This window comes from Peromyscus eremicus, chromosome 10, assembly GCF_949786415.1.
Source record: "Peromyscus eremicus chromosome 10, PerEre_H2_v1, whole genome shotgun sequence".
NCBI lineage: Eukaryota > Metazoa > Chordata > Mammalia > Rodentia > Cricetidae > Peromyscus > Peromyscus eremicus.
In genome coordinates this window covers 23,880,212-23,906,370 of record NC_081426.1, presented here as the reverse complement: position 1 = coordinate 23,906,370, position 26,159 = coordinate 23,880,212, and the positions used below count along the sequence as shown (strand labels likewise).

Below are 26,159 nucleotides of genomic sequence, written 5' to 3'. Positions count from 1 at the left end.
AGATAACTTCATGGCTGGTGTATCCTGGGTAGCTTAAGGATGAGGGATGGCCACTATATGGTTCAAGGCAGGATTGGAGGATTGAACTTTAAACCTCCCAGGGCAGGGAAGGTCTGAAAGTTAGACTGACCACCAATGAGCCTTCATCAAACCATTAAGACATGGTTCCCAGTTTCAGAGGTTCTGGACAGTTATAACCTGTGAGGGTTCCTGGGCTCTAGTTCAGGAAGGCCCCTGCCCCCACACACTGCTCTATGACTCCATCTGTACATTCTGCCAATGCTTTTAAAGTACACAGGAGTTTCCCTTAATTCTATACCTCGCCCAAGCAAATTAAATGAACCTGAGCAGAGAGTTATGGGAACCCACTTTATAGCCAATCGCTCAGAAACACCTGGGGCTTGTGATTGACATCTGAAGAGGGGAGAATCATGGAGACCAAGTCCTCAATCTGTGTGATTCAACACTATGGCCAGGTAGACAGTGAGAACTGAGTCAAATCAGAAGATATCAGCTTGTTGATTATCGTGGCATAAAAGTAGACACATATATAAACATATATATATATATATATGTATATATACATACCATGGGAAAACATTAAATTACATAGCCAGCAAATGACTTTTATCTAGAGTATATAAAGAATATACATAACTTGACATTTATAAACACAGTGGATTCAATTAGAACTCGGCCAAGACTCAGCAGATTTCTCACCATGTGAGGCAGAAAACACATGAGAGATGCTCAGTGCTCAGAATCACTAGCCATCAAGGCATGCAAATTAAGTGAGGAAATGCCTTCACATATCTATTAGAAGGGACCAAAAAAAAAAGTACTGAGGGCAGATGCCGTGGCACACACCTTTAATCCCAGAACTTGGAGGCAGGGGTAGGCAGATCTCTATGAGTTCCAGGCCAGCCTGGTCTACACGGTAGACCTTGTTTCAAAAAAACGAAACAGTCCTGTTCAAATTTATATCCTTTCCGGCTACCTCTGTAATAGACTGTAACAAAGTTAGACTCTTATGACAGCACAAAGGATTCCACAGTCTAAGAGGTCAGACATCCAAAATGGGTCTTCTCAAGTATATGACCACTTCATCCACAGAGGCAGGTTAAGCATCCATGGCATGTGTTCTGACTCTTCTATATCCCTCTTCCGTGTTTATGGAGCCAGGTGATTATTTAATCTGTTGTTCAGGACAATTGTACCAAAACCCCAATTCTTCCTGTCACCTTGATTCTCCCTCCCCTAGCGCAGGTTCTGGGGACTGGGACGGGTCTTGTGTGGAGCTGCCACTCTGCTTATCACAGCATCAGTCAATCTGGGCACCGATGCAGGGAAACTGAAGCTCTTGGTGTTGCTAGTGGAAATGCAGAATGGCGCAGCTGCTCTGGAAACAGTTTGACAGCTTTAATAAAGTTACACATACACTTAAACATATGACCCAGCAACTACATTCCTGGGTATTTATTCCAGAGAAATAAAAATGTCTGCTCATTCAAAAGCCTGCATATGAATGTTAATAACAGCTTTATTTGTGATAGAAAAGGAACCTGGAAACTGTCATTGGCGGCAGGGACTGACACTCAGCTTCCCAGTGTCTCCTCCAGCACTCTTAGGTGTTCCTTTAGTCTGTAGGGACCTCAACTCAGGTAAAACTCAATCCTTGACTTCAATGCAGACAAGAATTTCATGATAAGCCGGGCGGTGGTGGCGCACGCCTTTAATCCCAGCACTCGGGAGGCAGAGCCAGGCGGATCTCTGTGAGTTCGAGGCCAGCCTGGGCTACCAAGTGAGTTCCAGGAAAAGGCGCAAAGCTACACAGAGAAACCCTGTCTCGAAAAACCAAAAAAAAAAAAAAAGAATTTCATGATAAGCGAGCACAAGCAGAGTTGGAGCTCATTAAAAACAGACAGGCACCCAGAATATACATACCTTTAAAAGAAGAGTTGCAATTAAAATTACATGTGCATGTGTGAGCATGTGGAAGCAGATGCTGATGCCAGGTATTTTGTCTACATGTATGTCTGTATACCATGTACATGCCTGATACCTGTGAAGGCCAGAAGAGGGCATCAGATCCCATGGAACTGGAGTTGCAAATAGTTGTGACTCACCTCATGGGGGCTGGGAACTGAACTTGAATCTTTTGGAAAAATGCAGCCAATGTTCTTAACTGCTGAGTTATCTCCCTATCCCTCTTTACCTTATTTATTTTGAGACAGCATCTCTAACTGCACCTGGAACTCTCAACTGGTTACACTGGCTGGCCAGCAAGCTCCAAGGATCTGGTGTCTGCCTCCCCAGTGCTGGGATTATAAGTGTGTGCCACCACAACTGGCTCTTTAAGTGGGTGCTGGGAATCCAAATAATCTTTGGCAACCACTGAATGAGCTAAGAGTTGCTAAATATTAAAATACTTAATTTTTTTTATTTATTTATTTTTGTTTCTTTTTCGAGACAGGGTTTCTTTCTGTGTAGTTTTGCGCCTTTCCTGGATCTCGCTCTGTAGACCAGGCTGGCCTCGAACTCACAAAGATCTGCCTGCCTCTGCCTCCTGAGTGCTGGGAGTAAAGGCGTGCACCACCACCGCCTGACCAAGACTTAGTTTTTTAAAAAATGGAGTCTCACTATGCAGCATGAACTGGCTGCATAGATCATGCTGGCCTCGAACTCACAGAGAAGTGGCTGCCTCAGCCTCCTGAGTGCTGGGATCAAAGGCGTGAGCTATCACACCTGGCAAAAGATATTTATTCAAACATATTTTCATCAAGGGGGGTAAGAAAAAAGAGACACTCAGGGAAAGAACAAAACATACCCTAATGTGGGTATGGGCTTCTCAAGGAACAGCCAGAATTATATATCTTAGCATTAGCTATATGTATTATTTTAGTAGCATCCAAGTTATACCAAAAGGGTTGCTAAGAAATTTCTCTCTCCCACCCCCGGGATCTATGTAGCTGGAACTTGCTATGTAGAGCAGGCTGGCTTTGAACTCACAAAGCTCCACCTGCCTCCCCCTCCTCAGTGCTGGGATTAAAGGAGTGCACCATAATGCCTGACCCTTTCTCTTTTGATAAATGGGATTATAGGTGGCTCTGGGGGTGCCTTGGATTGGATTAAAATCTGGCAAAGTAAAACTATGCCACTTGAGTTGCATAAAGGGTTTAGGATATCTTTTACTGTAAATGGGGTTTCTGGTGAGATTCCTAGAAAATTGCAAGTTTATAGATGGGAAAGAAGGCCAGATGGTGGTGACACACACCTTTAATCCCAGCACTTTGGAGGCAGAGGCAAGAGGATCTCTGTGAGTTTGAGGCCAGCCTGGTCTATAAAGTAACCAGGACAGCCAGAGTCACACAGAGAAATCATCTTGGAAAACCAAAACCAAAACAAACAAACAAACAAAAAAGAGAAAAATAAATGGGAAGGAAGAAAGGCCTTAAGCAAACGTTAAATATGCTAAAATTCTTGATTCTGAGTTGTTGAGAGCTCAAGCAGATTACAGATTTGGGGGTTGGGGAGGCTTTTTCCCCTTCCTTTGTCCCCATACTTTTTCCTATCTTTCTATTCTGTCTCAGAAACTATACAGCCCAGATGTCCTTCGATGGGTGGATGGTTAAGCTGTGGAGCATTCACATACTCTGTCAAGCTACTCTGCAAGAAAAAGGAATAAACCACAATACACTGGGCAACCTGAATGGGCCTCAGGGAAATTCTGGTGAATGAAAATGCCAGCCTCAAAAACATAATAAAACACTGCATAATTCTACATAAACCACACAGGAAACAGAGCAGCTATAGTGAAGTAGCCTCCAAAGGTTAGGGCCAGGGCACCTATAAAGAAGTGAGGAGGAGCCTTGTTGTGACCAAACTCTTCCATATTGATCCTGGCAGTGTTTCTATGGGGCTGTGTGCAGCTATACACACACACACACACACACACACACACACACACACACACACACACACGGCGGTGTTTCTGTGGGGCTGTGTGCAGCTACACACACACACACACACACACACACACACACATGGCAGTGTTTCTATGGTGCTGTGTGCAGCTACACACACACACACACACACACACACACACACACACACACACACCTGGCAGTGTTTCTGTGGGGCTGTGTGCAGCTACACACACACACACACACACACACTCAGACTTGGTGGGAGCTGCATGCACTCTGGTTTTGATCTTGTGCTGTTCGCACTGGGTATGTGTGTGCAGCATCTTCACAACTGTGCAGTTGCAAAACCAACCTAGGATTATTTTTGGCTACATAACAAAGGTAACAATGTGTCAAAGGTAATCGTGGTAGGTTGACAGCAAAGCCTATAGGACCAGCACCCTGGCCATCTCTGGCCCCATGACAGGCCTGCTGCTCAGCCCATCTCTCAGCTACATCTCAAACTGCAGACACTCCTCCCTACACAGGGACCAACCACAGACCTGTCCACTCTCAGTTGGCCATCCCAAGCCTCACCCAACAAGTTTGTCAGTAGATTCTCCCCGGTTACACCCTCTGAGGGCTGGATCATGTTGTCCCTCTAACCCAGATGCTCACACTGGGCTCCAGTGCCTCCCACTGCTGTGCAATAACCAACTGGGTAGGCTGGCTGAAGGTCCACAGGATCACTGTCCCTTACCTTGACCCTGCAGGGGAGCTGTGATGGACCAGGGAGAAGCAGGTACTGTGGTGGTCAACCCCGCCACTTGCTACAGGCAGCTGCCAATACAGTAGGGACCCACTGGCATAACTTGGGCCTTTAACTCTTCCAAGAGCCTAGAAAATGACTTTTTGCAAAATTTCATCTATTCAATGCCAGCAACAAATTAAAGTTTAATGTTTTAAAAAGTTCTGGTGATGGATGGTGGTGGAGGCTGTGCCACCCTGTAAATGTACATGCCAATGAGTCATATGCATGGTCGAAGTGAGATCTTCAAGACGGCTCAGCGCGCGCGCACACACACACACACACACACACACGCACGCACGCACACACAATAAGTGTAATAAAAAACATGAAATAATTTCGTGTAATGTGTATTTTGTCACAATAAAAATGTAGGCACCAAACCTTCCTGACGGAGGTGGGAGAGTATGTCAAAGGTGAATGAGAGAGGGAAGGGTAGGGGTCGGGTTTTCCAGGTATGGGGGGGGGGGGGCTGAAGCAATGTTTGAAGCTTTGTGGTCTAGCAAGCAGAGGAAGCAAAGGTGGGCACAGGGGCAGCAGCTGGAAAAATAAGGACTAAAGGAGAAACTTGGATGGGTCTAATGCACTCAAGGTAAGCCCCCGGTTGGAGAGACTAGGAGACCATGGGGCCTCCTAATTGTTGACCTCCTATGGTGTAAATGGGAGCCATCAAGTGCTCATTCGTTTGCAGTTTAGGTAAGTGCAGGACTAACTCCCAAACCTCCTGTGGGGACAGCTGCCTCTGGACTAGGAGTCAGACCAACCACTGAGTAGATATCCTGGAAGTGGATACCATCTAGCTGGTATAGAGACAATGGAGAGATGGGCATGCTGCGTCATAGATGGCTGCTGAATGTGAATCTGGAGAAGGTGCCTAGTGTCTGGAGGAATAGGTACATTTGCAGTAATATCCCCACACCTTGTGGACACAAGGCCCAGGCCTCCAACTCCCCATGTCCTGGGTCCAAGTGTCCAGCCTGAGAGCCCTGGGGAGAAGAAGATAATAAGAGGAAACCTGGAGCAGGAGGAGGAGGGAGGAGACAAGGGGGCTCAGAGGCACTTGGAGTCATAAGTCCCGGGCAGTTTACAAGCTAGGTAGCTGGGGCTCCAGTGTGCACCTCTCCGTGCTGCTCAGCAGACAAGGCTACCTGCATGCCCTTTACCACTGGATGTGCGTGTTTGCTCATGGAAGCATCAAGGATTAGCACGGGGACTGAAGTTATGTCACCTCTTCCCGTGAGTCTATACTCCATGGTTAGTCTGGGCAAAGCCTGAGGCTGAGCCCCTGCTGGACCACTGGACAGCCGTGAAGACTCTGCTCTGGAGTGTGGCTGGGCTGGGGTGTTTTGGAGTACCAGCTCTGAGCTCTAGCAGGGTTAGAGCAGTGTTTTCACCCTTCCTAATGTTGTGACCCTTTATTAACACAGTTCCTCATGCTGTGGGGACCCCAACCGTAGGATTATTCTTGTTGCTACTTCATAACTGTCATGTTGCTACTGATATGGATTGTCATGTAGATATCTGATGTGCAACCCCTGAGAAAGGATCATTTGACTCCAGAAATGTTGTGAGAACAACTGAGTTAGAGACTAGTGGACGACAACATGTGGATCAAGGTGAAGTGGGGCCAAAGGGCCTCCCTAGAAGGGAGGAGAGCGTCTGTTTGTGATCCCTGGCGGGAGGGTGGGAAGGCTCCCATCAAATGCCTTCTGCTGTGGCTTCCTACTTCTCTCTCACCTAGTTTTGGACCCTGCTAGAGGCCACAAGCTCTTCTGTCACCCTGTGAGGAAGGGCCTTGTATGAGGACACTCTATGTCAGCACCACTGTCCCAAGTGTCCTCTCAAGGTGACAGTGCCTCCTCTATCATCATTTTTACAAATCACCTGGTCTGTTATTAACCAACATCAGGCACAAAGTGCAGGAGAGGAAACTCCTGGGGCTCTGGTACCTTCCTGTGTGCTTCTTCAGTCGCTGCATGGGCGAGGGGCAGGGCCTACTTAGGATACTCAAAGCATCCGAGTAGGGAATGTCTGCTTCCCATCAGATGAGCCATAGCAAGTGATGCAGGCTGCAGTCAGGATTCCACTGAAAACTAACAACGAGGAACCACACTGCACGGCACAGTGGCTAGGGTGACTTCCCTCGGGAACCCAGCTTATACCCTACACACAGGAGCTAGAGACTCAGTGACTGTTTCTCAAAACACAAATGGCTCAACTTTCAACAAAACCTTATAGAAATACCTGTCATGTCCAATCCTATCCTGTCCAAATGTCCCTCCTCTGTGTTCTCCTGTCACCTGAGTATCCTGTACTACATCCCTCACGCCATCAGTGTTCTTGTGTCTATCTCCAAGTATCCCACTCTCTATCCCTGCTGGCCTCTTGCCCTCTGCCTGTGATCTCTTATATTTTGCCGTCCACTCTGTCCCCTTTGCTGCATTCTTGGTGGCTTCTCAGTCCCAAGTGGCAGGTTTGGACTCTGCTCCCACATCCAAGACCAGGGCTGTGTGTGAGGTAGACTCTGAGGGGTGTCAGTTCATAAAGAAGCTGGGCCTGACCCACTCCTAAAACACTCTCTGACTGTGGGATACTTAACCTGTTTCACCGTGTGCCTTAAGGTATCAGATGTCTCTTGGGGGATCTGAGAAAAGGCAGGATCTAGGTGGGACATGGGGGCTGGGTCCTTTGGCCATGCACACTCCTATGCCTTCTCTTGTATCTATCCCACCAGGCTTGGGTGCACTGCCATCCCACAGGCGGGGCAGAAGGGGCCGGGTTGCAGACAGGCTGGATGCTGGTGCTTTGAACTTCATCACCCAAGCTGGTTGTAACACAGAAACCTAGAGTAGCTTAAGCATTTAGTGCCCTGTGATGAGAAAGAGTCCCCAAAGGTAGTAGAGGCATTTGTCTGCCAGCAAGGGAGCATGGGAGCTGTCACCAGCCACTGGAGGAACAATAGGCTTGGGCCTTGGAGACAAGGCCAGGATAAAAACAGCTCTAACCTGTCTTTGGTGTTTTAGTTAGGAAATAAAGATAAAACGCACGAAGTACCCTAAAGACACTGAAGTGATTCCCAAGAGTGGTGAAACCTGTAGGAGCAAGGCCTGAGAGTGAGGAAGAACTTCCTAGGAAAATATGGGCTTCCGGCTGGCCAGTTCTGGAGTCTATATAATGCACACAGGTGAACAATCATACTCTTACTAGTCATGTGTACAGCTATAAGGAGATAAAAACGCATTTAGGAAGTTTGTACAAGAAACCATCTAATAAAAGTATCAAAGCCCAGCCAGGCAGTGGCGGTGCACACTTTAATCCCAGCACTCAGGAGGCAGAGATGGGTCGATCTCTGAGTTCGAGGCAATTTGGTCTAGGAGTTCCAGGACAGCCTGGGCTACACACAGAAACTCTGTCTCACAAAACAAACCAAAAAAATGAAAGCCTGCTTGATTTCACCACAAAGTGGTGATGAACAGCACTTTTAACTCCACACCCAGCACAGAACTATCACCAGCCACAAAAGACCACTAAAAAAGGAAAAAAAAAAAAAAAAAGATAAAAACCAAAGACCATCAGGATGCAAGGGGCCTGCAGGAGACTCTGGCACAGCTCCACCCCACCTTCAAGCCTCGCTCAAGAGTAAGAGAAATCCAGACCAACCCAAATACTCACCAGTAGGAGATAATTCACTTCAGAAAGCCAGAGCCAGTCCACAGAGGCAAGGGTGAACGAAGTGAGGACAAGCAGCCACTAACTTACGTATTTTTTAAAATTTATTTATTTTTATTTTATGTGCATTGGTGTCTCGCCATGGGTGTTGGATCCCCTAGAACTGGAGTTACAGTTGTTAGCTGCCATGTGGGTGCTGGAAATTGGATCCAGGTCCTCTGGAAGAGCAGTCAGTGCTCTTAACCACTGAGCCATCTCTCCAGCCCCTACTTATACATTTTTTAAGAAATAACTAAGCAGCAAAAACGCCATCATGGAAAATTCTGGTTGTCATTTTGGGGCAAAGACAAGGCTGCCAGGGGGTTCCTAAGATTCCAAACTGCCGAGGTTGGGAAATGGGGATGGCAGCACCAGCAAGATCAGGGCTGAGTCCACAAGGCAGGCTGTTCCCAGCACAAGGGTCTAGCCAGAAGAGGCTCCCAGTGGTGGCCACCAGACCCTGTGCGGTGAAACCACTGCTCTAGCAAACGTTAAATTCTTGATCATTTTGAACAAGGGCCCATACATTTCCATTTTATACACAGCCTCAAACCTTGGTTTCTAAAGGACAGCATGTTCCTCTGCAACCTGCTACAGACCTCAGAAGGACTAAGTTCCAAGACCCACAGTAAGGTCACAAGACTCTAGGGTGTAACAGGGGAAGGCAGGGAATAGTGTATATATATATATACATATATGAGACTATAGGGTAAAGAGCGAGAAGCTATGGATAGTGTATGTGAAACTAAGGGGCCTACTTAGAAATATGAGTGGCTGAAAGCTGCCGGGTGGGGGTCCGGATAGTGCAAATGACTTTTGTTTTTTGAGATATTGTTTCTGTGTAGCCCTGGCTGTCCTAGAACTCACTGTAAACCAGGTTGGCCTCAAACCTGCTTCTGCCTCCCAAGTGCCCGGATTAAAGGCGTGCACCACCACCACAGCCCAGCGTCCAAATGACTTTTTAATTCTGTAGGGTGTGATGTGTTTTATTAGACAGGTTTCTTGTGTCAACTGTCTGTCTGCAATCACCAGGTGTCTCCCTCTATTTTTCACCTTATTTTTTTAGGCAAGGTTTTCTCACTGACCCCGGAGCCTGCCTACTTGGTGAGACCGGCTGGCCCGCAAGCTCTAGGGACCCTCTGTCTCTACCATCAGGGCATGCACCACCTCACTTGGCGTTTTTTCTGGGAATCCAAACTCATCCTCACATTTGTGCAGCAACATTTACCAACCGAGCATCTAGATCCTCAGGCCAGGAGAAACATCTTGAAACTGGCTCAAAATCTTCTACTTCAGAAAACAATCAACCACGCCACGCGGTCTCTACAGCTCTCTCTCCAAATTCTCCTCTTCCCCAGTGGGCTCCTAGAACCAGTGCCTTTGCAGAACCGCTGTAAGACACACTGGAATCTGACCCACCTTACGAGTGGAAGTGACCAAATGGTCCAGCTAAACTATCTTTTAAAAGCTTCAATGTCTATGTTTCAAACAACCTCCTGCTGGTTCAATCAGGAGCAGATCCGAGGGCAGTGGCCACCTCCGCCCTGTGAATGGCCACACAGGCAGGGCAGTGTCTGCTGGCAGAGTTGATGTTAGGTGCCCATGGGAAACCAAGTCCTAGTAGTGTGGACACGGGGGTCCGGAAGAGGGGACTTTGGAAGGGCAGGAGAGCTCGTAAGTTATGGAGGGGGCAAAGGGCACCAGGGAACAAGATGGAGACACACCCACTGGGGGCAGGCTGGAAGGAGCCCATCAGTCAAGAGATAAAGGTGTCTCTGCAACCGCAGGTAGCTTCCTGAAGACAAGCGGCAAGGGACAACACCGGGTTGTCCATTTTCCGGGTTTCATCACTTTCGGTTGTGGCTAGTGCTTCCTCAAGTTTCTGGGGATAACAAAAGCCTGAGGTGACTCCTGCCATCCTGGAGCGGACCACCTCTGAAAACGCTCACTACCACACATGAAGGACAGCCAGGGAGATGGGCTGGGCTTGGCTCTGGACTTCTCAAAGGTGTTGGGAAGACCAGAGGCTAGTAGCTGCCAGTCTATGCCCTAAAGGATAAGGGAACACGTGATTTGGGGGGTGGGGTCTCAAAAAAGCAGGTACCACACGGAGTTAAGGGTGGGGAATAATGAGGTACAGAACTAGGGAATTTCAGCACAGAGGTGTGAGGTTAACTTTGGTCTATGCTGGGAGAGGCTGGTACATACAGAGAGCAAAATAGTGGCAGGCAGGCAGGCAGACGCAGTATCCACGTTAGGCCCTGTGGCCCAGGTGCTCTGCTGCTGGAACAAAGTGGACAAGGCCTCCTTGATGCTCCTGATGAGGGGTTGAGTCTTTCTTTACCTGGCTCTCCCCACAGTGGGAGGGCAGTGAGATGATACTGTCCAGATGAAGGCTGCCATCACCCTTCTAGCCCTACCCCGGGCTTTTGCTCGATTGGACCCTTCTGCCTGATGGACTGAGTAGGTCTGGCAAAGTCAGCTAACTCACCTTGAATTCAATCATGTTCTGCACAGAGCCAGGCTTAGAAATGTTGCCTTGGAGTTAAAAAAAAAAAAATCACTTCTCTGACCTTTAGATTAAAGAGTGGTGGCCACTCAGTGATGCTGGAACCTTCCAATGGCCAAGGTCTGGTCTGTAGTCTCTAAGGGCCACTATGTATGACCGGTGTCCTATGAGCTGGAGTTCCATATCTAAGGCCATTTGTTTCCACAGATAACTACTGAGGGGCTCCCAAACTGCCATGCTGGCACCATTGGGTCACAAGACGGCCCTGAGCCCAGTTCTGTTAGTCAAGCTTCCACCATGGATCTACAACAAAGCAGCTTCTCTGCCTACGGGAAAGGCCACCTCGAAGCCCTGTCTTCTGGTGGCTCTGTCCTATCCTGGCCTTATACAATGCCTCTACCGAAAGGTAGACCCTTCTCCTCAGCAAAGGGTTGGGGAGCCAGTGAGGCACCTGTCTAGGTTGTTGAGAGCTCAGAAAAACGACAGCTGGGGCCAGAGAGAAGCTGCCTGAACCAGTCTTATGTCAGGTGATGAGGGTGACTGGAAACCGATAAAGTAGCCACAGGTCACACAACTTTGGGGGTTACTTGCTCCTGTAACTAGCATGAAGAGTTGTATAAGGACGTCCCTGAGTCCTTGTCCAACTCTTTGCAAAACCTCATATGGAAAAGCAAGAGGAAGTTAGGCAAGGCGACTTCCCCACTGGAAGTCTACCCAGTGATCCAGAGGTTGACCCTGCAGTGATGTCCACAGTCTGGGCTGGGTATGACTCCGTTCCCACTCTGCACACCATCCCTGCAGCCACAACGGTGAGCTGGCCCTGTGATGGGCTCTGCTCCCCGACCCCACCCTGCTTCCCCACAGGGACAGCAGGGAGCCACGGGGTGCAGGTGGCAGCCTGCTTTCCCTGGCACGAGGTCTTCTGTATGTGTAGTAGGGAATCTTGGGCTCTTGACTGTGAAGGGATAGACAGTAGATCCAACACTGAGAGCTCAGGTATGCTGGGGCTCTGTCTATTTGACAAGTCAATTTTCAGTCTTAAGAAATAAAACCAAAAGCCGGGCGGTGGTGGTGGTGGTGGTGGTGGTGGTGCACACCTTTGATCCCAGCACTCAGGAGGCAGAGCAGGCAGATCACACTGTGAGTTCAAGGCCAGCCTGGTCTACAGAGTGAGTTCCAGGACAGCCAGGGCTACACAGTGAGACCCAGTCTCAAAAAACAAAACAAAACACAAAAGAGAAAGAAAACCAAAAATAAAGCACTTTTTAACACCTTGAACAGTTGCATCTGAAAAGGAAGAATATGGATTTTTTTTCTTCTCACCTGGCAGTGACTGTAGAAACACTAGGTAAGACGGGGAGGAGGCACCCCAGGCTTCTAGACCACATCCGCGCAGTGTCTTCTGGTGCCCGGTAAAGGCTCCTGGGCAGTAAGCTGTTCAGACATCTACTCTCCAGACCTTCAGGCAGGTAGGGGAGATCAACTGCAGTTGGCCACAGCCAGTCCTCATTCTGTGAGTACCCAGCTTTGCATCGAGGCACCACTGAGCAGGGCCACTAGGCCACTGACCAAACAGGAGAGCTTACTGGGGACTGGCCAGGCTCTGTACTAACTCCATGCTTTCTACTCATAAAAGCAGGCCATTCAGTTCCTGGCTGAGCTGGCTGCCAGCTGGCCCGATAGAGGAGCAGATTTGAGGTGGGGTGAGGGTCTGTTCCCCAAGCACAGTGTTCTGGCCAGTGAGTTCTCTGCACAGCAGCTGACGCCTCCTGGACATATTTCCACACAAAATGCTTGACTGTGCTCACTCATGCACTCTCAGGGCCAATCAATGAAGATGTCTTTTTTACTTTATTTATTTATTGGAAGGTTATTTCTGGTCCCAGGAATTAGATGGGCCATTCCAGTGTTCTTCATTCATTTAAGAAGCTAATTTTCAAGTCCACAGGCTCTGCCTATTGAGAGTAAGCAGGGTCAGTGATGGATCTTCTGGAATAGGGTAGAGCACAGGAAAGAACAGTCTGAGATCCGAGAGGATTCTGAGTCAGATACAGGATTATGGACTGGTGACAGCCTGTGTTCTAAGGGCTTGGGAGCCTGGTAAACAGTGAGAGGGGATAGTGCTGGCTTGTTTTATGTCAACTTGACATAGCTATAGTTATCTGAGAGGAGAGAATCTCAGTTGGAAAAGTGTCTCCAAAATCTGGCTGTAGACAGGCCCATAGGGCATTTTCTTAACTAGTGATAAGGGAAGACCCAGCCCATTGTGGGTGGTGCCATCCCTGGGTTGATGGTCCTGAGTTCTATAAGGAAGCAGGCTGAGTAAGCCATGAGAAATGAGCCGGTAAGCAGCACCCCCCTCCATGGCCTCTACATTAGCTCCTGCCCAGCTTGAGTCCCTGCCCTGACTTCCTTCATTGATGGACTGGAATGGGCCTTTAGGGTACAACAGAAGCCCAGAACTTGCCTGAAATAATACAACTGATTAATTGCTTATAGAATTTTTCTTTCTTTCTTTTTTTCTTTTTCTTTTTCTTTTTCTTTTTGGTTTTCGAGACAGGGTTTCTCTCTGTAGTTTTGGTGCCTGTCCTGGATCTCCTCTGTAGTCCAGGCTGGCCTCGAACTCACAGAGATCCACCTGGCTCTGCCTCCCCCGAGTGCTGGGATTAAAGGCGTACACCACCACTGCCCCACAGAATTTCTATATGTAGTGACAGCCCAGATAAGAAATAACCCAGAGAATTCAGTTTTGGTGTTGACTATGTATAGGAACTCAGGACTCATGGCTAGAAGTCAAGGATAATGGCCACTCCAAAGTGTCTTGGCAGTGAATGTCACAGACAGACCCAGACTTGCTTAAATACAGATTTTATTGCAAACCAACACCAAGGAGCCAGAGCAGCTTTGTACGCCGGACACTCAACTCTCCTGCGTCTTTGGACAAAGGGGGTGGGATCACCCTGCCTTCCTCAGACCTCAGCGGGTGGGATTTAGAGACCAAATTGTGGCTGTCATGTCTAAAAAGAGAAAACAGGCAACATGGCAGTTTCAGCGGCTGGGCGAGCGAGGGCAGTCAGTGCCTTAGGACAAAGAACGATCTACTTGGCTGGCTGGGACTGAGCCCCACCGTGATGAAGACGTGGATGGAGCAGCCACCACCACACCATGCACTATACATGCCACAGGGATCCCTCAGAGCACAGGTTCCTGCCCTATGGCCTACACCTAACACTGTTCCCAGGCTGCTTTTTCTACACCGGCTTCTTTGTGGAAAACAGGGCAAGGACAAAGGAGAAATGCAACACAGAAAATAAAACCATGCCGAAGGAAGGTAAGTTGCCACAGAAATGAAACATTGTCTCAAATAAAAAGATGCAGGGCTCTCCCACTTCAGTAGTCTTCTCTAAGACCACCCACAGGATGAGGGTCGAGAGAGAGCCAACAGGATTACAGAGAAGACTGGAACTACATACACACCATGAGACTTCTTCCTTCATTAGGTAGGACAGCTTGCATGGAACAGGCATGTGCAAATCCTAGGATCTTGATGGAAACTTCAGGAACAAGTAGCGCAAGTGTCCTGGGGATCTTGTGAATGTGACAGATTCTTCTCCCAAGGGTGACCTCTTCAGAGAGTTCATCAACTCAGTGACCAATGTCCAATCACAAGCTCAGGCTCCAGAATTGCTCTTTGGGGCCCACTACTCTCCCCTGACCACAAGTGTGGCCTATGTGGACCCACAGATTAACTCCTAGTACGGACGTTTTACAAGAGCTGCCAACCGTAAACCAGAAATCCCTCAAACGGCTGCTGTGAACCAGGTCCTGTCTACACAGTTGACGGAAAGCTTCTTGAAGTAAGTCCTCAACCTGCTCTTCCAGTGGCTCCTTCGGAGCATACAGAAACTACACTTGGTACAGGGCTTTTTCCAGAGGGCAGGCTGCCTTGGCTTCGGTGAGTGTTAATTCTCGATGGCTGTATGGTTACCAGAGTACAGAAACCTGTACACACACACCAAGACAAAGCCAGGCAAATGGAGATGCCAGGCAGCAACAGGCACAGACAGGGCCCTGTAAAGGGTTGGGACACCTGGGTCCCTGCTCCTTCGTCAGGTCCTCACACCCTGGCTGAAGGTGGTCTGCAGTCACAGAGGCTCTGAGCTCCAGGGAGCAGTCTGGTGATCCACACAGGGGAATCTTTTTTTTTTTTTTTTTTTTTTTTTTTGGAGACAGGGTTTCTCTGTGAAACAGTCGTGGAACCCACGGGAATCTTCATTTTCTTAGACTCAATTGTAGTTGCCTTTAAGCCAGTGGATAAGTTTTCCTTCCTGAGGCACCCTTCAAGGTCAAGGCTGCTTAGGGAATGTGGGTGACACGATCTGCCGATGGACTACTAACGTGCTGTGATCTCTTCCTGAAGGTGCCCAGGCTTTCCCGCAGCACACCAAGCGGAGGTCTTGTAAGGAGTAAGTAGTGGTGGCCAGGCTCGGCTCACCTCAGCAAGAACCAAAGCCAGGCAGCTGCAGTCAGGAGACAGTCTCCTTGCCACAGATGGGCCAAAGGCCAGAACCTCAGACTTTCTCCCCACATCTCCACCAGGCAAACAGACCCCAGGTTCTGCTGCGCTGCCCATGAAGCTGAGGCTGGCTAAGTGTATTCACAAAGAGATGAGCAAGAGTGAACACACACACACACACAGGTCTCAACAGGTGAGGTCCCACAGCAGCCTAGAAGCAGCTCCAAGGCCATGCCCCCTTTGCCCTCATGCAAGTGCCTGGCCACACTTCAACTTAGCTTTGTCTGAGAGCCTAGTCATTCCTTAGCCCCAGTCAGAGGACGAGCAAGCAGAACAGCGTCAAAACAACAGCAAGCAGAGAGAACGGGGAGGAAGGAAATGCTGCCTGCAGTGGCTGGTTGCTGTGGAGACAGAGCATGTGCTCCCAGTTTGCTGGGACATGTCCCTCCCTAATTTCAAACACCTTCATGTAGTGCTGGCCATAGAGACTACCAGGCAGCAGCTGGCTGTGCACCTTCTCTACAACAGTCTGAAGGTGCGAGGTCAGCAGGGAAGGCCTGGCTCATCAGGAAAGAAGAGATGAGGATTGATCAGGAGGAGCGAGTCCCTGACACGCAGGGAGTGAGGGGAGCAAGGTCTCCACCTCCCCAATGATGAGGGTTTCCTTTCCTTCTGGTCATTAAAACTGCACAGCCCCAGGGGAGATGTTGAACATGGCCGGGTCGAATCGCTGGCCTCGGAAGGGAGAGCCTTCAGCATCCCACCCCTTCTTCAGCATCTCATGGACTTTCTACAAACAGAAAATAGAGAGATTAAAGGAGATCACAAGGCACTGCATGCTTTCTCCTAGAACAGACTGCCTGTAGGCACAGAGCCATCCTGCCTCCTCAGGGCTTGAGGATTTACCTGCTAGGACCAACTGGCCAGAGGACTGCAGGCCCTGCAGTGGTTTGTGCCCAAGGGCGGCATCCTGGGACTGCCAATTCCTCTGCAAGACTCTTCTCCCCAAACTGAATTTCTAGCCTTCCAGCTTCAGCCTCCAGTAAAGCAGTAACTGCTCTGTATGGTTCATCTTCTGTCCCTTTCCCACTAAGTCTATCCAAATGCCACAGAACCTACAGTAATCTCCAGGGAGATGATTAAGATAGGAAGGGGTGGTGCCTCAGGCCCACAGGGACACAACTGAGGTGTGCAGAGGTGTTCTAGCACCCCTTTCCCAAGGAAGTTCTTGTCGTGGAGAAATGCATTATCAGACAATATAGGTTTGACCCGAAACGTGATGCTGCAGAGGAGGGGAGAGATATCAAAGCATCCAGCTGTGGAACAGGCAGTCAGAAACACCCTGCTGCCTTTTGAGGACACAGTAAGAGCCGATGGACTCAGCTCCTCCCAGCCTATGGCCTCTGTTGAACTATCTAGCCTTTGAAGGTAAGAGGCAGACTGGAGTTGTGTAGTTACAGCCAGGACAAGCTGGGAGGCTGTGCCCCTGAGGGCAATACCTGTACCTATGCTGATGGGCTAGCCTTCCTCTGAGCATCTGCCTTCCTCAGCTGCCACCACAAAGGTGCCCTAGGATGGGCACTCTCCCCTGTCTTCCAACCACAAAAAACCACAAAGACTAACAAGATGCGCGGCTAGACATTACCCCCCAGTGGAGGGCCTGCTGCAGACAGCCCCGCAGAACAGGTGCAGAGGTCACAAAGATGACAGACTGAAAGTAAAGTGGGAAACTGCCACTGTCAGCACAGTCACTGGATTCTCAGAACTACGGACTGTTAAACAAAACTCAAGCTTCCTGCGGAGAGGTTTTGTTTGTTTTTAAACCTAAGTGAAGTAGCAACAAGCACATCAAAGACACTTAGTGCACAGCAGACTTCCATCTTTGCCCATGAGACAAGTGACCGGTACAGTTTCAAACAAACCCAAGACGAGACCAGCCAGATAACCGAGGCTCAGCCAGCTGCAGGGTGAACAGCAGCTCTAAGGCCCTGGTGGCTGGGTGGGGACCCACTGTAGCAAGCCCAGAGGGCAAAGGGCAGGCTTCGAGGTTTGTTTTCACAATTGAGGGAGCCCATGATGCCCAGATAAATGCTCGGCTCTTTCTGCAGAGCACAGGTCAAGATCAGACCATCCTGTGTGCCACCAAGTCCACTCACAGGAAATGCTGGCACCTGCCTGGGCAACGTCAGTCACTGTTTGTTGGAGGGTAAGTGCCACCAGGCTGGAGGGATCCTAGACAGACTCATCTAAGTGCAGACAGAGCAATGGCACCTGTGTACTTCTTCAACCCCTTCTAGATGAACACCTGCTCGAAGAATCTCACTAGGGAAAAGATGAAGAACATTCCATTTCCACTTTGGAAAGAAGTGACATTATGGCAACATTAAAGACTTCAAAACGACAGAAGAAGTATATTACCACTTCAAAATTAAAATGCTTCAAAATACAAAGCACTGGTGGCATTAGAAGCACAATTTAAAATTCTGGCAAATTTAGAAAACTTCAAGTTTACACCATAAATGGGCATCACTACAGAGCACGTTGGGAACTGTGGCTGCCAATGCGCATAGCAGATGGAGGCTGATAGAAGAACCTGGCCCCATTTCCATTCTCTCTCTCTTAGTTAGGACTGGCAATCCTAGAGAAGTGACCTCAACCACCCACAAAACCCCTGCATACGAGTATTGATTATGTGGCTAACCTGCTGTATCAGGAAACCCAAGGCCATGGACCTCCCTTTCTAGTTCTGTTTCTTTGTTCAATAAAAGAAGATGCTAAAGATACTTTACATGGAACCCCAGAGTGCTGTACACTGAAGATGTGTCTTCAAAGCATTTCAAGCCTACAAAGGAGCTGAGACTTCAGCACTGACACCAGCCAGGATGTGCTAGAGTTAACACAGCCCTAACAGCTACAGGGCTGTATCACGACTACCCATAGCCAGAGGCTTCCCCGGCCATCCTGATTAGTTCCGCTCTGGCGAGGGAATCACACTGTATTCTACCCATGCACTGCTGGCCCTAGGCTCCTTGAAGGCCTTGCTGGGGCAGCTCATCTGGACAAGCACACTCATTTCCTCTATGGTCCTTGCCAGGTCCACGGCAAGTCCACAGCAGAATCAATGTAAACTCAAGGCAAAGCTCTTTCTATTAGACCACAGCATCTTCAAGGTTTTTCTTGGGGTTGTTGTTCAGTCTCCTCAGTTTCTCAGTGTTGGATAATAAACAGCTGTGTGGAAGCTGCTCACCAGCCATGGACAAGTCTTCTATGCACAGTTGTAAGAACCTTCCATTCCACACTCAGGTTTCTGCAATGTCTTGTGGGCAGAGGGCAGTCTTCATAGAAAGCCAACACAGGACACCCCCAAAGCCTTGCCTTTGCAGTGAGCCAGCTTCCCAGCAGCAAGTCACGCATGGGATGCTACATTAAGTGTATATGTGCACAGTGCACACACATGTTTAGCACTGTTATCTTTTGATCTTTTTGCCAGCATGTTTCAAACTAGCAGTGAGGCTCCTGGAGGCCAGAACCTTCAGAGAGCTAGCTGCCTTTGTTTACTGGAGATAAGTACACTACCCTATTCCCAACCCTGAAGAGTAGGCTGGGAGGTAGCCACTAGAACAAGAAGATCTAAGACCTACAGAGATGGGAACAAAGCAGCCAGCTCCTGCAGAGGACCGTTGTTGAGACTGGAAAACAAGGCTGAACTGTTCTCTGGATAAGATCAGATTCAAGAGGCTGGTCTCTTAACTCCTCGAAGACAGTCACATGCTTGCCCTCACTGATGCAGACTGAGTGTTTTCCATCTGTCCTTGAGGAAGAGATACTAGGCCATGCCAGAGGGCATCAGCACCAAGGGAAGAAAGGAGAGCTGTGTATGTGTGCAGTGAGTGCAGGGATCCAGGGGAAGGAAGAAGACAGGGTGGGGGTGGGGGCCTATACTGCTGCTAACTCCAGACAAATGACAATGGGTTGTTGTCACTTGTGTGTCCTGCAAGGGATACGATCCCAGGGACCTTAAGAATAAGAGGTGCCAACAGCTGGAGAACTTCTAGCTTCTCCAAAATCTCAGTCACAGTCTACAGAAGACTTCCTGGGGTGTGGCTAATGCACAAAGGCAGTTCAAGCCACAATGACTATCCAGTCTAGTGTTTCTCTACAACCAGTCTGTCCAGTCTGCGGCACAAGATGCTCAGTACCCAGGATGACGGACTCACCTCTCACGAAACACTCTCCCCTGGCAGCCACCTTACATACACATCTGAGTCCTTTTGTGGACAAAGCCCTGGTCCTGGACACAGGAGTGAGCAGATCCGTAAGGACTCAACCTTCTGACCAGTGGACAAGGCCACCATGACCGGATTACACTGTGACCAAGCAGGTCTGGCAATCTCTGCTAAGATGAGGGCTCTAAGCTTCCTAGTTGCTGCCTAAGGACCTCTGCGCACATGGACCCACAAAGATGTCCTTCCCCTCACCTCACTTGGGGGCAGGACAGAGAAGTAAACCCCAGCCCCTCTGCTAGAGCTCCTCTGAGGCACAATATATACTGAGACATCAAAAATTCCACCTCCTCATTGTGAAAAACAGACCATCCAATAACCAGGGCTGCTGTGCAGAGCCTACAGCCAGTCAACCTACCCTGCCCAGCATAGCGCATGCTTAGGACATGAACTGGTAGGGCCTGGGGGAAGAGGTAAAGACGCCAGTACTGCTTCAAAGGCTTCTTGACCTTACTCACAGGGACATGTCCTTGAAAAGACACTCCAGGGGCTGGAGAGATGGCTCAGAGGTTAAGAGCACTGGCTGTTCTTCCAGAGGTTCTGAGTTCAATTCCCAGCAACCACATGGTGGCTCACAACCATCTACAATGAGATATGGTGCCCTCTTCTGGCCTGCAGGCTGAACACTCACTGTATACATGATAAATAAATAAAATCTTTAAAAAAAAAAAAAAAGAAAAGAAAAGAAAAGACAAGACACTCCAGTGGCCAATGCAGCAAAAGAAGCTATCAAAGACACCTGCTCCCACGTCCAATGCTACTCTGAAGGGAAGGAGGGACAATTCACACAACCCATGAAGTAAGGCTCCTTCAGAGACAACAGGAAACACACACTAACTCCTCTAGGGTCCTGAGGGCTGGCTTTCCGTGGTTTTGTCCAAAAACACACCGTTGGTGATCCCTGTCTGACCCATGCTTGGTCTACACACACAAAAGCTTAGGTGCTGCATGGCTGGGCATTTGACAGTAAAAAGAACTCTCCGGATTCTTATAAGGAAGGACAGACAAATGTGTTTATCTAAGCAATCATTCTTTGGCACCGGAAGCCTGCCCCTGGGCACTACACAGGTCAGAGCCAGCCTTCTGCTCTCCCAGAAGCTGCTGACCTCACACTCTCTCATTACAGCCCCAGCACTTCACTCACCCACCTACGTATTTGCTCTGCATTGGCTGTTGTGTCAGAACCTTAGTGGGCCCTGCAGCCTGGCCCTCCCTCCCTCCACCAATGGGGCTCTAAGGCTCCAGTGGGAGCCATCAAAACTAAACAGTTCTGGGCCATGCTGTGGTCAGGGCACATCTACAAACACTCTCAAGGCTGTGACACCAGAGCTTGCAGCTCAGGTATGAGATGTGGCTGAGTAGCAGTGTGCAGCTGTCCTCAGGTAAGGAATAGAAGACATGAGCAACTGGGCTTTCCTAGGCAGGACACTGTAGAAGTGCAGCAGAGACTAAGCCAGGATGAACTTTTCTTCATGCCTTCTTCCCCACCAGCACGACCCACCCGCCTGCAGACGGTACAGGAGAGCCACGGTGCTCATACCAGCTCGTGGCTCTGCGGCTTGCCCTGCAGCTTCTGGTGGTAGTCAAAGGTGAGTCTGTCCAGGACTGCCTGTTCCTCCTCGTCCACAGTGGCCATGGAGCGCTCCTTGTTGATCTTGTCGATGTCAATGGGCTCCTCTCCCTCCAGGATCGCATTCCACCAGTACTCGCCAACCTTGCTCAGGTTCACCTGGGACAAGCAGGGAAAAAACTATCAAGCATGGCAGGAAACAGCCCAAGCCACTGGGGAAAGAATACTTAGCACTGTGGACAGGGCCGACTAGAGGACAGGCATACTGGGCTGGGACAGAGCAAAGTATGCGAGGGGCAGATATCCCAGGCTGAGCTTAGACCTACACAAAGGCAAGGTGGCTGCATGAGTAGGTATATGAGATCACACAAGGAACCTCTGAGCCAGGGGTCATGTTGATCTAGTATCTATCCTGTAGATACTAGTCCTTAGAGTCAGCATACTGTCTACCACATGTGCTCACACTTACTAGGCAGACATTGTTTTCTAAAATTCTCTGATCCAGCAGGACCTGGCCCTAGGCTTTCCCATGCTGCTGCATCCCCACCATGGAAAGCCCTGCTTGGTAAGGTCTTGTCTCTGCCCAGCTCAATCAAGTTTCTCCCTTGGCAATGATCTTTCTTTCTTCCAAGAGCAACATGCAATCTCCTGCTGCCTTTAGGGGAGGTGGGACTTCTGAGATGAAGGGTGTAACCCAATAAATGACAGAATCTTTCAAAGATTCCTCCAAAACTAGGGGCCCAGATGCCTGTTCTTCCTCCTTGGTACCTACAGGAGTTCTCCAGCCCCAGTCCTTACTTCCAATGGTCCAGAGAGGAGCCCAGGAGGAGCTGAACTCAAGCTGCAGGATAGTCTAGACACAGTGTGGTCAAGCACAACAGTATCATGCAGCAGCCTTTAGTATTGGAATCTGTAAAACTTATCCCATGAGCACAGAAACTCAGAAGCCAAGTGGAATTTGCGCAAGAGTAGAACAGAGAACATCAGAAGCATCTTGCAAAGCTGGTATTCAAGCAAAGCTGCTACGGTGACAAGGACACAGTGTAAGACGCAGGGCACACCATTCCCCGAGGCTACTGGTCACAGGGACACACACAAGACCCTGGAGGCACTGGCAGTTATCATTTATGGTTACTGGCTGGACTCATCAGAGTGGAGCAAGGTGATGTTTGCCCACACTGTATGATGGCTCTGACAGGATAAAACCGTTCAGTGCTCACAGAGGGGGATAAGGGTAGCTGGCATTTCCTTTGGGCCACCAATCAGCTACCAAATAAAGACACAGAGACTTATAATTATGAATGCTCAGCTCAGCTTAGGTTTGTCCCACTAGCTTTTTTAACTTAACTTAACCTGTTTCTATTCATCTATGTTTTGCCTTAAGGCTTTTTACCTTTCTCTCATTCTGTATGTCCTACTTTCCTGCTTCCTCCGTGTCTGGTTGGCTGGCCTCTGGGGTCTCTTCCCCTGACCCCCCAGTCTAAATTCCTCCTCCTACTTAACTCTCTCTGCCTGGAAGTCCTGCCTATACTTCCTCCCTCGCTATTCAGCTTTTTATTAGATCAATCAGGTGCCTTAGGCAGGCAAGGTAAAACAGCAACACATCTTTACATAGTTAAACAAATATTCTGCTAAGGCTGACCTTTAGAATCCTGGGGTCAGTCCACAATATCTAGGAGCATAGGCTAGCGGTACAGGAACATTCAGTGAAGGTTTTCAGAAACGAGTAAGAAAAACAACACAAAAACTTGTGTCATCATGACACGACATCAATACCTCAAAACTTCTCCTGATACCCAAAGCAAAAGGGAATAAAAATAGACAAGGGGTGCTGGAGAGATGGCTCACTGGTTAGGAGCACTGGCTGCTCTTCCAGAGGACCTGGGTTTGAGTCATAGCATCCACGTGGTAGCTCCCAAATGCCCATAACTCCAATCCCACGGGATCTAACACCTTCTTCTGGTCTCTGTGAGCATTGCACATATGTGGTGCGGACACACACACAGGCAAAACACCCCACACACAAAGACAGAAAACCACCTTTTTTAATAGGGGAGAGCACCTGCCTACGGTGGCAGCCCCACCAGGAAATGACTTCTGCTGTTTGGTCCCCTGTCAGGGACAAGGACAGAATCTCTAAGGACAGGCAACTAGAGCATCTTACAGTCAGGTTGCCTAGCAACAGGACATTGAGGCAGAGCCCTTGACCCTTTCACCCTGTAAACATCCTATACAAACATCCTGTTAGTTTGCCCCACCTTATGCAGATGACAGCTTCTTGCTCCCCCCACCCTGCAGGAACTATATAAACCCTCTTGGAGAAAAATAAAGTTACACCTTGATCAGAATCTAGACTTGGTGTATTTCCTTTGTATCTCCTGTCCCTATCATTCCGTCCTTAGGGTGGTCGAAAACCCGTTGAAGCCCTGCAGGTGGGGCAAGCTGGCGCCCAACGTGGGGCTCGAACCCACGACCCTGGGATTAAGAGTCCCATGCATGGGATCTAACACCTTCTTCTGGTCTCTGTGAGCATTGCACATATATGGTGCAGACACACACGCAGGAAAACACCCACACACACAAAGACAGAAAACCACTTTTTTTAATAGGGGAGAGCACCTGCCTACGGTGGCAGCCCCACCAGGAAATGACTTCTGCTGTTTGGTCCCCACCTTAAAACAAAGGTATTCTAGATATCCCGGCCCCCTGGCCTAAAAGTGATGTGCAATTTATGAGGTGGGAACCCTAAATAAGCCCCAGAGACCCTAACGCTGAGAATTCTGCTCTGTCTTTACCAAGCCTGAGCGGTGAAGAACCTTTGAGTAGGAAGCTTTCTCTACTCCAGAAGAGATTCTGAGATGCTTACAGAACTTCAAACTGCTAGAAAGAGAGCCTTTTGTCTTTAGGAGTAACAATCATGAGATCTACAATAAGAGACTATCAGAAGCCCCAGGCTCTGGAACATACACATTGGTGTGCCTATTTAAGATAAAGACAGCTCTCGTAAGTCAGGGCTGTGTGAAGTGGAGCCTCCTTCAGCTACCAGCCCACCAGGAGCACAGACCGAGCGCATCTGCAGTTCAGTTATTGCTAGACGATCCCCCACAGACCAGACTCAACTCCACACCGATGCTCCACAGGCATGGTGAGCACTGGAACAAAGGACAAGTCACTGGTCTGTCCCGCAGGAGAGAGTGGATTATATCTGCCAGGAGGAAGGGAGAGGTCTACTTCTGAGTCTAGAGTGCGGGGATAGGATGGGGCTCACCTTATGCCAGGTCCACATGTGTACTCAGCAAATCTAATAAAATTCATGATGAATCCTAACCCTTTTATCATTAGAAATAGTTTATCTGTCTTTAATTTCACAGAATGTCTAACTACAGGAACATGCCCAAGTTATTCCAAAAATCCTCAAAGGTTTTTGTAGCAGTCAGGATCAAACTACGGCATTGTGCACACCAGAGAAGTAATCACCACTGTATTACATTTCAGGCTTTTTGTGCATGTGTGTATGTTGCATGGACATGAACAAGTGTGTATGCCTGTATGCACAAGTGGAGAACAGAGAATGCTGGGTAATTTTCCCCTACTGCTCTCCACCCTATGGAGTTAGGCTAGCTGGCCAGTGAGCTCCTGGGATCTGGCCCCACTCCCCATTACAAACACAAGCAACCATGCCTGGTTTGGGCTGTTGTTTTCTATTAAAAAATAAACACCCACAACATGGACATTGGAGACTCAAACTCAGGTCCTCATGCCTGCACAGCGAGTGCTCTTACCCACTAAGCCATTGCTCAAGCCCCTCAAGCACCCCTCTCCCGCTTCTGTGAGACAGGGTCTTGTATGTAGTCCAGGCTGGCCTTGAACTCATGATCTCATGATTCTCCTGTCTCTGAGAACTAGGATTAAAAGTATGCGCCACTCACAACAACCAGCTAAAAGATTTTAAAACATCTTTAATTAAAATATTCCTTAGTCGGGTGTGCATGTCAAATGCTAAGTGGATATTACTAGAAGCCGAGGGCTATTGTACCAGAGAACATAGTTTCAGCCACAATGGTAACAGGTACCACGCAAATGTATCACTTATTTATACTGGTAAGAGATGTCAGCCACCTTGTTAAAAAAACAAAAAACAAAAAGAAAACACTTTTTTTTAAAACTGTGAAAGTCCCATAACTTTTTTTCAAAAGTCAACAGTTGAATGCCACTTGGTACATCCACTTGCAACCACCCACATCTGTATCCTGAAACATTTCCATCACTCCAAAAAGAAGCCTTGTACCCAGTGGTATACTCTTCATTTTACCCTAATAACTTCTCTCTGCCCACCCTACTAATGCTTTTGTCTCTTCCGATTTCACACAAATGTCTGGCTATGTCACTTAGAACAGAGTTTTGGAGGATCGCCTGTGTTGCAGCATGTATCAGAACTTCATTCCTCTCCACGTGTGAACAGCATTCCACTGAATGCACTTACTTACCACAGTCTACTGATCCCTCCTGCTGATGGACACTTCTCCACCTTTTGGCTACTGTGAATAATGCTACCACTTGTATGAGTTCCTAGTCACAATTCCCTCGGTATTTACCTAGGAATGGAATTGCTGGGGCACTTGGTACATCTACTTCATGTTTCAAGAAACCACCAGATTGTCCCCACTGGGGCTGTACCACTTCCACAGCCTGGCACTGCACAAGGACGGCCTTCAGGTCTATACTCCCTCACGGACACTCGGGATCCATTTCCAAGGATGTGGGAGCTCACTTGTTATTCTTTCGCCTGACTACAGGCAAGCATACAAGCTCCAGCACCTTCCTCAGTGACTCTCTCCTGCTACGGTTCAGGCTGCTCTT

At 48.7% G+C, this 26,159-nt stretch overlaps 1 protein-coding gene across 4 annotated transcripts in view; it reads right to left on the bottom strand.

The window, feature by feature from the left end:
• Positions 1-13,782: 13,782 nt before the first annotated feature.
• Positions 13,783-26,159, bottom strand: part of Nudcd3 (NudC domain containing 3) — a 101,424-nt gene continuing 89,047 nt past the window's right edge. For 2 of the 4 annotated variants that reach the window (XM_059275492.1, XM_059275494.1), the window contains exons 5-6: positions 21,270-21,458; positions 13,783-16,236 (exon numbers count right to left, since the gene is read on the bottom strand). In XM_059275492.1, the coding sequence (XP_059131475.1) occupies positions 16,126-16,236; positions 21,270-21,458 (300 nt within the window). In that variant the 3' untranslated portion in view covers positions 13,783-16,125. Of the gene's footprint in view, positions 16,237-21,269; positions 21,459-26,159 lie in introns of those variants that run through there. The other 2 variants (XM_059275493.1, XR_009381815.1) reach the window with 2 other exon arrangements.